The 14,606-nt window shown below is 42.0% G+C and overlaps 1 protein-coding gene across 6 annotated transcripts in view; it reads right to left on the reverse strand.

The window, feature by feature from the left end:
- The window catches only part of LOC121273285 (signal transducer and activator of transcription 1-like), a 54,010-nt gene that overhangs the window by 19,928 nt on the left and 19,476 nt on the right, over positions 1 to 14,606 (reverse strand). For all 6 annotated transcript variants that reach the window (XM_041180354.1, XM_041180355.1, XM_041180353.1 and 3 more), the window contains 7 exons: positions 9,526 to 9,612; positions 8,945 to 9,023; positions 7,853 to 7,935; positions 6,659 to 6,810; positions 3,675 to 3,833; positions 2,922 to 3,014; positions 1,259 to 1,321 (listed from right to left, as the gene is read on the reverse strand). In XM_041180354.1, the coding sequence (XP_041036288.1) occupies positions 1,259 to 1,321; positions 2,922 to 3,014; positions 3,675 to 3,833; positions 6,659 to 6,810; positions 7,853 to 7,935; positions 8,945 to 9,023; positions 9,526 to 9,612 (716 nt within the window). The remainder of the gene's footprint in view (positions 1 to 1,258; positions 1,322 to 2,921; positions 3,015 to 3,674; positions 3,834 to 6,658; positions 6,811 to 7,852; positions 7,936 to 8,944; positions 9,024 to 9,525; positions 9,613 to 14,606) is intronic.

A 14,606-nucleotide genomic window follows, 5' to 3' on the forward strand; every position in this document is an offset into this window, starting at 1 on the left:
GCCTGGGATCACCCTGGTAAGCATGACTAGTGAACCATCTGGACATAACTGGTTAACAAAACATCAATTATACCTAAATGGACAAGGAAAATATTCTCTACTATTTGGTGTCCAAGTTGACAAATGTGAATGATCTATCATAAATTGGGTCAATTGTAAGGGAACTGAATGAACAGACAGTTGAAAAAGGATAACTGAGGTTTTATAGTTTAACAATAAATGCCCACTGTTGGGATTAACCCTTTTCCCAATATTGAACTAATCTAAACAAAAACACAAACTTTAAAAGTAAGAGGAAAACAGAAGTATTTCTACTTTTTCACCTTTGCAACAGATAATTTACCATAAGAGCAGAGAGGACTGTGCCACTATCAGCTGCCACTTGGAGCTCCACAATGGCAGCTCAACAGGGCAATCTACACTCTGATCTGCTCTTTTTACTGAGCTGAATAGCCCCCACTTCATCTCTGTATATTCTGAGAGCTTAGGAAATTGCAGGACAGCAATCATCAACTGTGGATAGTACTGATTTTTCAGCACTTTCTTACTGTAAAGCTGAACTAGAAGCATAAAGAGGAAGCATGGCAACAGTGAGGAAGTGGTAGTCTGGCCTCCTAGTAGGGGACTCCCACTTTCAGGGAGATGCAAACACAAACCAATTAGCCTTTACTCACATCCAAGGAATTCACCAAGGCTCCTTAGATAGCACCTTCTAAACCCATGACCACTACCATCTAGAAGGACAAGGACAGCAGGCACATGGGAACACCACCACCTGCAAGTTTATCTCCAAGCCTCTCAACATCCTGACTTGGAAATATATCACCATTCCTTCACTGTCGCTGGGTCAAAATCCTGGAACTCCCTTCCTAACAGCACTGTGGGTGTACCTACACCACAGGGACTGCAGCGATTCAAGGCAGCAGCTCACAACCACCTTTTCAAGGGCAATTAGGGATGGGCAATAAATGCTGGCCCAGCCAGTGAAGCCCACATCCATGAATGAATTAAAAAACATTCCAACAAAGTCCCCTCAAGTGATTTGTGTGAGCTCTGTGCTTCATCTTCAAGGCACAAGAGATTAAGGAACTGATGAAACCTTTTCCTTGCAAAAGCATAGCGCTGGTGAGTCACAGAAGGACAAATGCAGAACCAACTGTCTGGACAATTCAGCTCTCTTATCCAAAGAGAAGGAGCAGGCATTAATGAAGATCAGAATATATTTTACATTATGCTAGTACTGTTGTTGATCACTTACTTATCAATGCAAGCCTTCACTTTCATTAGGTGAGTTCCCACCTCTTGCAGTTTCACCAAAAGTCTGCGAAAGGACAGAAAATAGAATTTAAAATAAAATGTCACACATAAGATCATGTATTTCAAGAACTATAATGCATTTGAAAATCTTAAATTCTTAAGATTTTCTTAAAGATTCTTAAGCCCCAACGTCATATACTTTTTGTTCAAGGGCCAGCAGCAAATCCACTACAGGTTAGAGCGGGGGTAGAGAAATATTTAATGACAACACACACACAGACACACCTTGCTCTCTTCACACCATGACATAAGATATAAGAGAGCATTACTTACACACACCATTACAAAACTGACTCACCTCTGGAACAGGGGAGTACAAATGTGTAAAGCCACTGCACTACCAAGAGCCCACTTAAGCCATGTTATTATCTGAATAGCCAGACTGTGGTCTACCCTTTAATGCATTTCTGGACATTTTATTCTACAAGTGAGTACTGTCAGAGTCTTAGAAATGAATATTTTATACCAGTAACAATAACTAATATTATGAAAGTGTGCTGAACAGTTGAGTTTGCTCAAACTGTTTGACAATCCACTAATACTAGTCACAATCTGAGAATACACTTTAGAACTGAATGTACCAGCACCAGAAACACCCAAGATTTCAGAATTAAGATACTAATCACTATAAGAGCATTTTTTTTAAAAACACCATTATTATTTCTGCTTTCTCTCATTACAATGCACCATTGACCCCAGAAATGAAATTCTGCCAAAAGTTATTGTTTTTAAGTGGCAGCAATGTACAAACTGGTAACATCCTGTCTGACTTTAAAAGGTCAGCAAATTACCAGATGTTGTAAATTTTCAGGTCAAAAGACCAGTCAGCAATAATAGCCAATCTTCACCAAATCACCCAGACACTGCACTGATCATTTGTCAGCTCAAAACAACATTTAAATATATATTTAATACACTAATACAACAAAGAGCCTAGGGGAAGTTATAAGGCACGAATCCCACCTGCTGCTCTGGTGCTGTTCACAGACTGTGCAGTGGGAGTAGCCATCAGCTGAAGTAAAGAAAAAGCTTACATTTATGCAGCACTTTTCATTACCCTAGGACGTCCCAAGTGCTTTATCGTCAATCAAGTACTTTTGAAGTGTAGTCACTATTGTAAGGCAGAGCAATGCAGCAGCCAAAATGCACACAGCAAGTTCCTACAAACAGCAATGTGATAAATGCCCACTAATAGTTTTTTGTAATGTTGAGGGACAAATATTGTCTAGGACACAAGGAAAGCTCCCATGCTCTTCTTCAAAATAGTGGCTATGGGATTTTTTTTCATATCCACCTAAGAGGGTAGATTATACCTTGGTTTAAACACCTCAGCCAAAGGGCAGCACTCCCTCAGTACTACACTGGGAGTGCCAGCCTGGACTATGTGCTGAAGACTATGGAGTGGGACTTAAACAGACAACCTTCTAACTCAGAAAAGAGAGCAGTACTACAGAAGTACCCCACTCAATTACTGCCACATCAACTTCTCCTAAGCATTTCTTGTTCCACACACAAAACCCAAGTGTGAATCATTACAAAACAGTCAAGTACTTTAAACATTATTGCACTACTTCACTGAAGAGAAAGGTGACATCTGTACTCACCGTGGCTTAACTGAGAACTGAGAGCTTGTTCTCAACACCAGAGGCATTTTACTCTGAAGAGGCATACAAGGTTGGTTCTCCACAACAAATGCACTGTATTTATATTAAAAAAAGTTCATTTATTTTAAAGGAAATAACAGTGAAAACTCTCGCCATTAAAACAGCAGCTTAAAGGCTATAGTTGCCTTAGTTTCCTTGAAATTAAAGATTTCATGTTCCCACCAATTTACATACTTGATATTCATACACTCGTATCTTCAACCCAGCCCTCTCCCAGAATTTTAACCGACAAAATTATCCATGGAAAACATTCCCAATTACTGACATGTATATGGCATAGGAAAAGATGAAATGCTAAAACAATACAGAATGTACAGCACAAAAACAGGCCATTCAGCCCAACTAGTCCATGCTGGTGTTTATGCTCCTCCGCCCTCCATCTAGTTCTTACTTATTTGCTGACTTTGGGTTAAGTCACATTGCTGTCCTGGGAAAATATCTTGTGGGTCATTTAATTAGATTAAAAGCAGCAAGAATTCATATAGTGATTGGAGGATACAATCACATCTTTGGCTAAAACTGTTAATACTGGATAAGAATTCACCAAAAAAAAAAACACAACTCCTATACAACAATTTATGCTATGGTACAACAGCTGCTACAGAATAAGCCATCAGGCAAAGTATATAGGTACTAAGAATATGTCTCAAGTGATGTAAAATAAAGTCAATCTCCCAAGGCCCTGTCCAGCACCTTTGCATGAGCCAGGTTAGCAGGGCTACAGCTTGTTTCTCCAAAGCAGGTCTTTGTGTTTTAAAGGGATCCTTATCATAGGTCAGTTTAATTCCCAGCTCCTCCAGTTTCTTCAGCAACCTTTTCACTTGAAACAGACACATTGCACTTGCAGTAAACCTGTAAGATACGAATTTAACAGGAGTTATGAGGCAGTGGAGATAATCAGGACCAGGGTTTAGCCCAGGCAAACCCTTCTTATTTTATCTTCATGTGAAAACTCTCTCTTGGACAGTTAGCTGGGTTTACTCACTAGCTCACACCTTGTCATGGTGCCCTCAATGTTAAGATAAAAAGACAGCCCCACACTGCAGTAGTAATATCAAAGTTGTATCAGCAAAGATACTCTCCCAACAAAAGCAAAGCACAATTCTTTTATCAATTAAGTTCAGCCTTTGTAGATTTACACCATGCTTTGCTGATTGTAGCTATCGTCATTTTGTGTGTAATTAGTATAATGACAAATTAGCTGTTTCTTTAATTATCTTGTCTGCTACAAGCACTTAACAGTGTCTTTTAAGTCAAAGTAAAAATCTGTGGCAACAGCCAGTTAAAATTTTAAACATTTTCAAGGTATCCTAATTTACTTACACACATTGTAAAAGGAAGTCTTGGGACTAAGTCCCAAGGCACAGTCAGGCAGAAGCTCTGGGTTCAAGTCCCACTTTACAGCTTGATGGTCATGGAAGGGCGTGCTGTGGTTCTACCTGTGTTGTGAAGGATGGGTCTGGCCACGCTGCCGCGGAATGCTCCAAGTAGTTGGACCGTGCCGTACCACCTGTCCCTGGTGGAAAAATTTATGCAGAGAAACACCTTTGACCACAAGTCCATCAGGCAGTGGTCGGCACGTAACGTCTTAGAGGCTCTGCGGGAAAAGGAGAGGGTGGATCCTGTGGGATGGCTCCCTGAGCAGACTGTCAAAGTCATTTGGCAGAATGCCTCATCGCCAGAACTTTCCAACAAGCACCAAGAGGTAGCTTGGCTGGTGCTGAGAAAGGCCCTCCCTGTCAGATCCTTCCTACACGCCAGGAGTCTCACCCCCTCGGCATGTTGCCCTTAAGGTGGCTGTGGTGGGGAAGAGGCTATTATTCACCTCCTGGCGGAATGTGCCTTTGTAAAGAAGGTCTGGGGAGAGGTGCAGTGGTTTCTGTCGAGGTTCATCCCGAGCAGTTCTGTGACACAGGATTCTGTGCTCTACGGGCTGTTCCCAGGGACACACACCGAGACAAACATCAACTGCAGCTGGAGGATCATCAACTTGGTGAAAGACACTCTTTGGTCTGCCCAGAACTTGTTAGTCTTCCAGCGCAAAGAGTTGTCCCCGACCGAGTGTTGCAGACTGGCACATTCCAAAGTCCAGGACTACGTGCTGAGGGACGCACTAAAGCTTGGGGCAGCCACCACAAAGGCACAATGGGGAAGGGTCACTGTCTAAGACCTTTCTGCCATAGTGCACTGAGGTACTGGAAATTGTGTAGAGCCCCTCAGGCTGTACAGCTCACAATGAAGGTATGCGTTGAATACTAATTGTATTATAAATGTATTGAAGCACCTCAGAGTGCAACATGATGTATATCAATAACTCCAATACCATTGTCTGATTGTCTGTAATGACCATATTGAAATGATTGTAATATTCATTGATTATATTGATGCACCTCTTGATCCGTGTGTAAAAGTTGAATCTGATTGTACCTTCTGTGATGGCAATTTTGAAATGGTTTGTAATGTTCTTTCAGAAGTTTTATGAATAAAGTATATTTTTCAAAAAAAAAGTGTTCACAATGGGGAAAGGTTGCTGCCTAAGACATTTCTGCCGTAGTGCACCAAAGGGCTGGGAATTGTATAGACCCCTCGGTCTGTATGACTCACAAAGAATGTATGTAGTGAATACTAATTGTATTATAATTGTATTGAAGCACCTCAGAATGCAACATGATCTATGTCAGTAACTTGAATACCGTTGCACTGACTGTTGGTAATGACCATGTTGAAATGTCTGTAATGTTCATTGATTGTATTGAAGCACCTCATGTTCTACATGGAAAACTGGAATATGATTGCACTTTTTGTGATGGCCATTTTGAATTGTTCTGTAATGTTCTTCCAGATATTTTATGAATAAAGTATATTTTCTAAAAAAAAAAGGGGGTGTTCACAATGCAGCCAAATAGGCCAAATATCAACTTGTAAATCTTTCCAACACTCACTACTGGCAGGCAATAAGAGCTGGACGGATTCCTGGTCAGCCATGTGATGGACAAAAATCGCAGCCTCTATCATCATTATCCATAGCTCCAGGCTACAACATGCATGAATGCTGTCAGAGCAACTCAGACTCCTTAGCAGGGGGCTAGTTGACTTATTTGGCTGGACAGCCGACGTGGATCAGATAAGGGCAACAGCATGGGGTTCGATCCCCATTCCAGCTGGGGTGGGATTGGGACCTGCCTCCTTGCCCTACCCATGGTGGTATTGCAGGTCAGGCCTCCCGCACCATCCCCTCCCCCCAAACACCCTCAGGCAGAGAGAACTTGAAGACAACACACATTGATACATTCTGCTGGCGCAAGCAGCTTGACAATATCCAAACGTTACATTAGCCTTCATGTATAGTGGCATGTTTGTGCAAGCTAGAAGTGGTGGGGACTGTATTTTTTAGTATTTATTTCTTCTGTAGCTACCATAACAATTTCATGAGTCACCAGCTTTCCTTTACAATTGCCTCCAACTTGCCACCTGTGCTACAACTGAGCATAGCTCCCCTGGGCTAAGGAAGGGAAAACAAAAAGAAAAATAAAGTATAACCAAATCAGCCAGGGTTTCTACTTCTGACTGCTATCCAGTGGCCCATGCAAGAAATTGTTCATGTGTTGGACAAGGTTTGAATCAGTGTGAGCAAGGCCTCCCTCACTCAAATCAACACAAGTTACCATTCTGCGTACCAGTTCTCCAGTTGATCCAAGCAAACGTCCAAAGGAGCACCAATGCAAGCCTTCTGTTGCCGCCGCTTCCAGTCTGCCAGCTCCTCTTTCACCAGTGTGTCCAGCAGCTTCCCAGCTTCCTTTAGAAGCTCACTGAATTTATCAATTGCTTTCTGCCAAAGACAAAATAAAATTCTCAAAGCATATCAAACAGGATGGATCAGACACTGGTGTTTCATCTCTGGGACCAGGGCTCAAATTCAGGCCACTAAGCTAAACATCATCTCTTCCTGCTGGTTATATGGATCCTATTTTAAATGAGTTTGGAAATGGGCACAGACCCACAGCACAAACCTGACCACAACTTACTCAAGTAGCCTGATGGCTGATTTAGGAAATGGACAAATACCAACACTGGTACAATTAGGGTATGCTCTTCTCATTGAGGGGAGCCTTGGCACATTATTGGGCCAGAAACTGTACCCAAGAGCAGAAGGGGGAGAAGAGAAAAAGAAAATAACGGAGCTGATCTTATGCACGTCAGAATGACAGGTTAGAATTTAATTAGCAAAGACCTGAAAAGGTTATGTGCCCACCCACTCAAGACAAAACCTGGCAAAAGGAGGCTCAAGAGGGAGAAAAAAAAACAAATCAATTAATGGCTTGATTAGCATTAATCTAAATTATATGTGGAACTGAAATGAATGCCTTGCCATCAGGACTTATTTTTTAAAGAAAAGTCAATTACTAAACATTAACAAATGCAATTTTGTTGAATCATTGCAACTGTGCTGATGACACAAAAGGAAATGAATAGATGTTACATAGAGCCCACAATAATGAGTAGCAATTTATATTTGTATTTCCTCAATACAAAAATTTGAATGATTCCATTTTTATGCAGAAACAAAAAAAATCTCATAATTAAACATGCAATTAAGTTTTAGACCCCAAGTAAACATGAAGCCTCTACATTCCAGGAACATGGAAGTATTCCAGAATTACAAACAATAAACTTAAAATTGGAGATTCCCAAAAGTGTAAGTTTATCTAGACCAGGAAAATCCTGGGGTTAAACTCCAATCTTTGCCTCATTAGTTGACCTCAGTGGGGGCAGGAGGGATGCTAGAATTATCTTCAGTGCCCTGCGTTAAGTGACAAGTCTCAGTAACGCACTTTGCATACCAGACAGCTGTGTAGAAGAGAATGACTTACTTTCCTATTGCTGTCCAGGATATTTAGCATATTCTGTAGCACTTTCATCTCTTCCTGTACCTGCTGAGGGGAACTGTGAGATTCTAAAAGACAATGGAATTGGCCATAAATACACTGTACAGATTAATTTATACATTTGAGAGAATTTTCTGCAGAGCACAACAAAATTTCACAGCTAGTGCTCTCCATCAACACTGGATACCAACTGGGAAAGGCCCCACTTCAGGAAAGGAAAACCATTTCTATCCCACTTGTTTGGTGTTTGAAGGGTAACAATAATATCAAGTCAATACTTTGAATAGGAATATTCCATTGGTTTGTCATCCACCTCTTTCTTTGAAGCACCTCAATTTCCTGTTGCATCCACCACTCCTTCCTTGGGTATGGTTTTTTGTGTTGAGTGTATGATATAAATGCCAGTTGTGTATGAATACCAGTGCTATTGTTACTTTAACCTTTATAATTTGGCACTACTGATGATCCAATAAATAAAGACATCACTCAGTGCCACTCAAAAATGGTAGTAGCAGTTCTACAATTGGGCTCAGCTCCCCTGGATTGGGGAGGTAGTGATAGCAAGAAGAGCCAGGGTCCCTGCACCAGATTAATTTCTTTGACTCACTTATTCTCTCTGTTGCCAGAGTCACATGTACACAATTTTTAGCTCAACTGGGATAACTCCTCCGCTATAGCCAGATAGTCTGCCAACACCACTGTCAAGGCTGACACGAGGAGAAGCGTCACCTGGGCAAGGTACAGGTGGTGGTGGAGGTGGTGGTGGTGATGATGGGGCAAAAAACAAAAAGAACTGGTGCCTCCGCGCAGCTCCATCCAAGGTCAAAAGTCAACTCCTTCAGAAGAGCGAGGACCAAAACAACTGCATTAAAATTACTGATTGTGTTTAATCCAATACGGCTGCCACAAAGGTCATTGAAGAGCACAATGCAACCTGCCCAGTTGGTAGAGTCATTTTATCACAGACTTTTACAACGTATGGACTGTTCATACTACACAATGCCCTCCCACCTTCCTGTTCTGGATTTGTGGAGACAAAGTTGAACTGGAGGACTGAAGCTACAAAAAGCCACTCACCTTGAAACTTGAATGTCTTGTATTTGAAATCAAATTCATCTTGTTGTTCCTCTAGAAATCTCAACTCCTGCTCACATGCCTGTACACAAGTTTCGAATATAATTAGCAAAGGCTTGAGAAAGTTTCCCTCTAAATTAATCTTCAGAGTGCCAACTGGTCCACAGAAATGCCCGCCTCCCTGGGTTGCCTGGATTTGTTTGCTCCTAGTTCACACACCTGACCAAGTGCCAATGTGATAGTAATAAATCTATGCAAATATCAGGCACAGCTTTATTACTGTATGAATTGTAAATGAAAACAATGTGTCCCATCATCTCAATATCCACCCATTCTTTATCAGACCTATTTTATTTTTTCTGCCTAGTCTACTTTCCCTTTTTTTAAAAAAATACAAAGGTGGAAAAATGGCAAATTAAAACTGCTCAATTGTAGAAAAAAGTAAAAACTGCTATTAAACTTGCAGCAAGATAAATCTTCCACCACAGCTTATACAAAGTTTGAAAAAACCGTAGAAGAGGAAAAGTTACTGACAGTTCAAGGCAAGTGTGCGAAACCAGCACTCGACCACATGCGGCACTCACTTGCACGCCATTTCTCAAGCCAGTAATTTTCTGTTCGATATCCTGGTACCTTTCAAAGTCCACAGGTTGAGTTGTATCCAATACAGTCTAGAAAGAAGAAAACGGCTGCCTCAATAATGAAGAACATTCTGATCAGAGTGCTATGTTACAAACAGTTCCTTTAAGTAAAGCAAACTTCAAGGGATGGTACAGTAGTCCATTACACTGCAGTACCAAGGCACTGTGATGCAGTGATAGCTTTTTGAACATATACATTTTATAAATTTAATCAGGAAGAGTTACTTTTCTTTCAAACACTTATCTGGATAGAATAATTCTCCTTCAATTCTTTAGCCCCTCACCCAGACATTTTAAAAGTTCTACCCATCTTTTATTTTCTTTCCCCAATAAGTAAAAAGTGATAGGCTATTTTACAATGCAAATTCATATCGACTTTAAGCTACATTATAACTACTAAAACTCGTGTCACTTAGAATTTATAGTAGCTATTGTGAAGAGAAATGTGGAGATCATTTTGAGCTTGCAGTCTTCTAATCCACTGCATCCACCCTAGGGTGACATGTGCCCTTTGATATAACATCACAGACTGAAAGTGATGTGCATTGCTGTATATCAAACCCAAAGCTAGTGCCTATGGCATCAAGATTTTGAGATTCTGGAAAAATTGAGAGTTGCAAATGGCTGTTGTGCAGACCATACTATATTTTGAGATCGGCATCAGTCAGTTGCTTTCCCCCAACCCCATCCATTTAAAATCAACTAATGCTGGAAGCTTACTCGGGTAGTTTGACTGGAGGTACAAAATCCAGCAATTCAGAAGTTTACTGTGAAAGAAAATGGTGTTTGTAGCTGAAAAAGAGAGAACTTGGTACAGCGAGACTTGGGCAACAATGTATCCGCTGACACTTAGATTTAAAGTTGCAGAAAGTAGGGTGATTCTATTTGGCACAAATAGCTGCCCTCCAATCATCATCATCTTAGGCAGCCCACAGGATCAAGGATGACTTGTGGTTCAATGGGTTCTGAGATGGTTGATTAAGTCTAATTCACGATCTGCAGACTCTGCCACTTGCAGCACAGGTGGTACTTGAAGGATTGCTTGGAGGTTTGTGCATTCCCTCCAACGCCTCGACTTTACCTCTGCATATTCATGACGAAGTCGTTCAATGTGTTCAGTGCCTTCGGTCACAAGCCAGGGATTGAGTCAGTGGGTTATGTTTGATTTCTTCAGGGATGCTTTGAGAACATCCTTAAAGCATTTCCTCTGTCCTCCTGGGAGTGTCCCACCCCAACCGCATTCCCAAGTAGAGCAGTTGCTTCGGGAGTCTGGTGTCAGGCATACGAATGACATGTCCCACCTAGAGCAGCTGGTTTTGAGTGATTTAACACCTCGATGCTGGGCAGGTTGGCTTGGGAGAGGACATTTTTTTTGGACCGCCTTTCTTGCCATTGGATTTGGTGGATCTTGCAAATCTCCAGTGCTTTGAAGTACCTGCTGTAGGTTGTCCAAGTCTCCAAAGCATATAAGAGTATGGGGATCACTGCTGCTCAGTAAATCATGACCTTAGTCTTTGGTTTGAGATCCTGGTCCTCAAATACTCTGTCAACTGAAGGTAAAGCTGGCATATTGAAGGCAATGAAGAATTTCATCATATCGGTCCGTCTTCATCAAGAGGCGGCTCTCAAGAAAGGGTCCTCATTTTCCAGGATCTTGACATTGATCTTAATCAACTGGGGCAGGATAGGATGTTTTGCTGTGGGAGTTGGTTGGAAGAGGACCCGTTTTCTAGGGGTTTAGTGAAAGGTCCTTTTTCTCTTATGTTTTGGAGTCGTCGTCGACAATGACCTGTAGCTCAGCTTCTGAGTGAGTGCACACACAAGCATTATCTGCATGCTGAAGCTCTTTGACTGAGATTGGAGTGGTTTTGGATTGACGTCGGGGGTAGGTCGAACAGTTTCCCAATCTGTTCTGTGGATTCACTCCACACCCATGGGTAATTTCCTGGAAGTACAGTGAAAAAAATGGAGGAGGGAGAAAAATGAAAGCACAGCTCTGTTAAAGATCTGGAAAAGACATGGCTGTGGATTCTCTCAAATCTGGCTTCAGATTCCTGGACTTCACTGGGCACTGACCACCTTTCTACATTGGAACAAAAAGAAAGACCCTGCTTCTATTTGGAATCTATTATTTTTTTCTCCTTTCCTGACCTACTCTGTGGAAAAAACCTAGATGTAACATCACCTTTCAAACTTGGCTTCAAATCCCTGAACTTCCCCCTCTAGTCAAAGCACAGCTGACAGCTGCACCATCTGTTTGTCAACCAATTGAATGCAGTCACCCTGAAACTAGTATTTGGTAGTAAATGAGGAAGCAACATATTTATATCAGAAGCAAAGTGAAGCCAAGGGTGCTCCTCACTTTCTTTTTATTGCACAGCAGACTTTTCCTGAAGGGGGAGGTGGCAGCCAAGTACAATAATACAGACACCAAGGTGTTCAAGCTGAGCTGTTCCTCTTTCTCGTGGAGGAGTAGGGGTCAACAGCCATGAATGCAGAGGAGTGCTCTCAATCCTCAAGAACCATAAACTAAACATTTCTTCAAATAAAAAACACCACTGTGGAATGCCTCTCAAGAAAAGGCCATGCACTAGATATTGCTTGAATGTTAATTTTGTGCAACCCTCTCTTTTCAAAGGCGGCCATGGGGTTGACATGAAGCAGTCTGATCCCACATGGGACCGTGCATGGCTCGGCACTGGAAGGAACCTCAGTCAGTGAAAGCTGTGCGTCCTGTCCAGCTTATGCTACCTTTTCCAAAGCGCTGCTCTTACAAACTTGTAGTTACTTCCTTTATACACAATTCCACTGCAGACTCTCACCTGGCAAGAGGTTTCCCCAGTGCGGCTTGGAAGTATCAAAGAGCGTAAAGGCTCCATGTTGCAATAACCATCACTGCTATGGGAAGCATTCCCTGCCCCAGATGTCATGCCAAGATCATCATGGGGCTAACTGCACAACTATGACTGCAACCTCCAATTCACAAGACAGGCAAAGAAAGTCTTCTCTATGTCCAGGTAGGAGTGCAATATTCTTTGTATACAAAGGCCCTGGGGCAGTAGCAGGTGCGCACATCGCACCAGAGATGTCTTTGCACCTGCATGTAATGTTCCATCTTGAAACAGCACTCCTTACCCAGAGCTTAACAGCAGTCTGGGACTGAACACACCATAGTCCCCATTTGCCTAAACTTGCTGGGTACCATTTGTATTGCTGCAGCTATTTGCCACTTTAAAAACAAGCACAACAAGAGGAATAATCATGCAAGTGCAGCAAAAATAATCTTTGCAAAACCATCAATGCAGAAGGTTCAAAATTTTTTCCAGCCAAAGAGACTATGTTTAAACTGCATGATACCAGTTTTGAGGAATTTCTATAGGTCAGTGAAGCCAATGGATGGCAGTATGTGGCCTCAAAAACGCTTGCTGGAAAAATCTGGCATGTTGAGATTCAGTCCAGTCAGTGGCAGCGTACAAAAATCAGGTTAAAACGTCCTTGTGTGTAATGCTACAACGTATACTTACTCATGAGGGAACACACCTGCACTGCACACCATAGGGAAAATAAAATTTAGCTTGATTGTTATTGTAATCAGGCATGAGATTTCATTTGAGTTCACAGCAGACCAAGATGATAGTGAAGAACTGCTGCTGTATTGATGGTGCCTGAGGTAAGGCTGTGGGCAATGATGGTGGCCTGTTTGCCCAGAGTAATGAGCAAGACCAGATGCATATTCTGGAAGTGAAACCACTTTGTTCCTAAAGCAGTGCCACTAGGAGCAGGGGCTTTTATGGTGACATGCATGTGATCAGTAATGCTCTGTGCTTTGGGGAATGCAGCCAAATGGTAGAAATAGAGGTATTGAGCACAAAAACAGGGAAGTTACGCTGAACCTTTAAAAAAGGTCTGGTTAGACCACAACTGGAGTATCGCATCCATTCAAGTCACCACACTTAAGGATGTGAGGGTCCTTGATAGGGTGCTGAGGAGATTTTAGTTACAAGGTTAGGTTGGAAAAGCTGGGGGTTAATCTCATTTGCTCCAAAGAGAAGAGGGGTGATCTGATAGAGGGGTACAAGATGATGACATGTTTGGAGAAGGCGCAGGGGGACACAGGTTTAAAGGTTTTGGGCAAAAGGTGCAAGGGGAATGAGGGTTTTAAAAAAAATATGTAAATATAAACGCAGCAAGTGGCAATGGCCTGCAACTTGCTGCCCACAAGGGTGTCGGAGGCAGAAACAATGATTTCAAAAGGAAATTGAATGGGTACTTAAAGGAAAAAAATCCTGCAGGGCTATGGGAATCAAGTAGTGAAATAGGCCTGACTGGTTTGCTCCATGGAGAGCCAGCATGGATTCAATAGGCTGAATGGCCTCCTTCTGTACCATATATGACTTTATAACTAAGTGGAAGATTCTTGTCATTATTTGTTTTCAGTGGGTCAGATAAACATGTCTATGATTTGCATAATACCACAGCAATGCAGCAGGTTTAAACGCTTCATACATATATCCTGCTTTGAAGAACTCATGAGCATAAAAACGTAAGGTCAGCAGTGACTTTGACAGGCACTTAATGATTAGTCCCTGTCCTGGAAACGGAAATGATTTCCAAGTCTGGATGTAATGATGTCATGGCCTCCGAGGGAACAGTGCTGTCTGCAGGCAGGGTTTTTTTTGAACCGGATCCAGCAATGATTACCTTGAGCACGAGACAGGAGAGGCAGCGTAAGAGGAAGTCTTATTAGTTGCCTCAAGGTCAATCTGGAAAATTCCTCTCCCATCCCCTTAGCCAACTGCAACTAGTGCAGGAGATCACTCTGGCCGTGATTAATTTTAGTCGTTTTGGGAATGCAGCAAATTAGCACTGTAATCCGCGTAAATAAGCTGAGCAGGTAGTGGCAACAATTACAAAAATAGGAGCCTATTTCGGGAGTAGCCAGCAGGAAAACCAAACTTTCTATGCAAGGCTCATTTTAAAATGGGCACAGCGTCTCTGGAGTGCTGTTCAGCATTATGACTCTG

The sequence above is a fragment of the Carcharodon carcharias genome, chromosome X (assembly GCF_017639515.1).
Source record: "Carcharodon carcharias isolate sCarCar2 chromosome X, sCarCar2.pri, whole genome shotgun sequence".
Lineage (NCBI taxonomy): Eukaryota > Metazoa > Chordata > Chondrichthyes > Lamniformes > Lamnidae > Carcharodon > Carcharodon carcharias.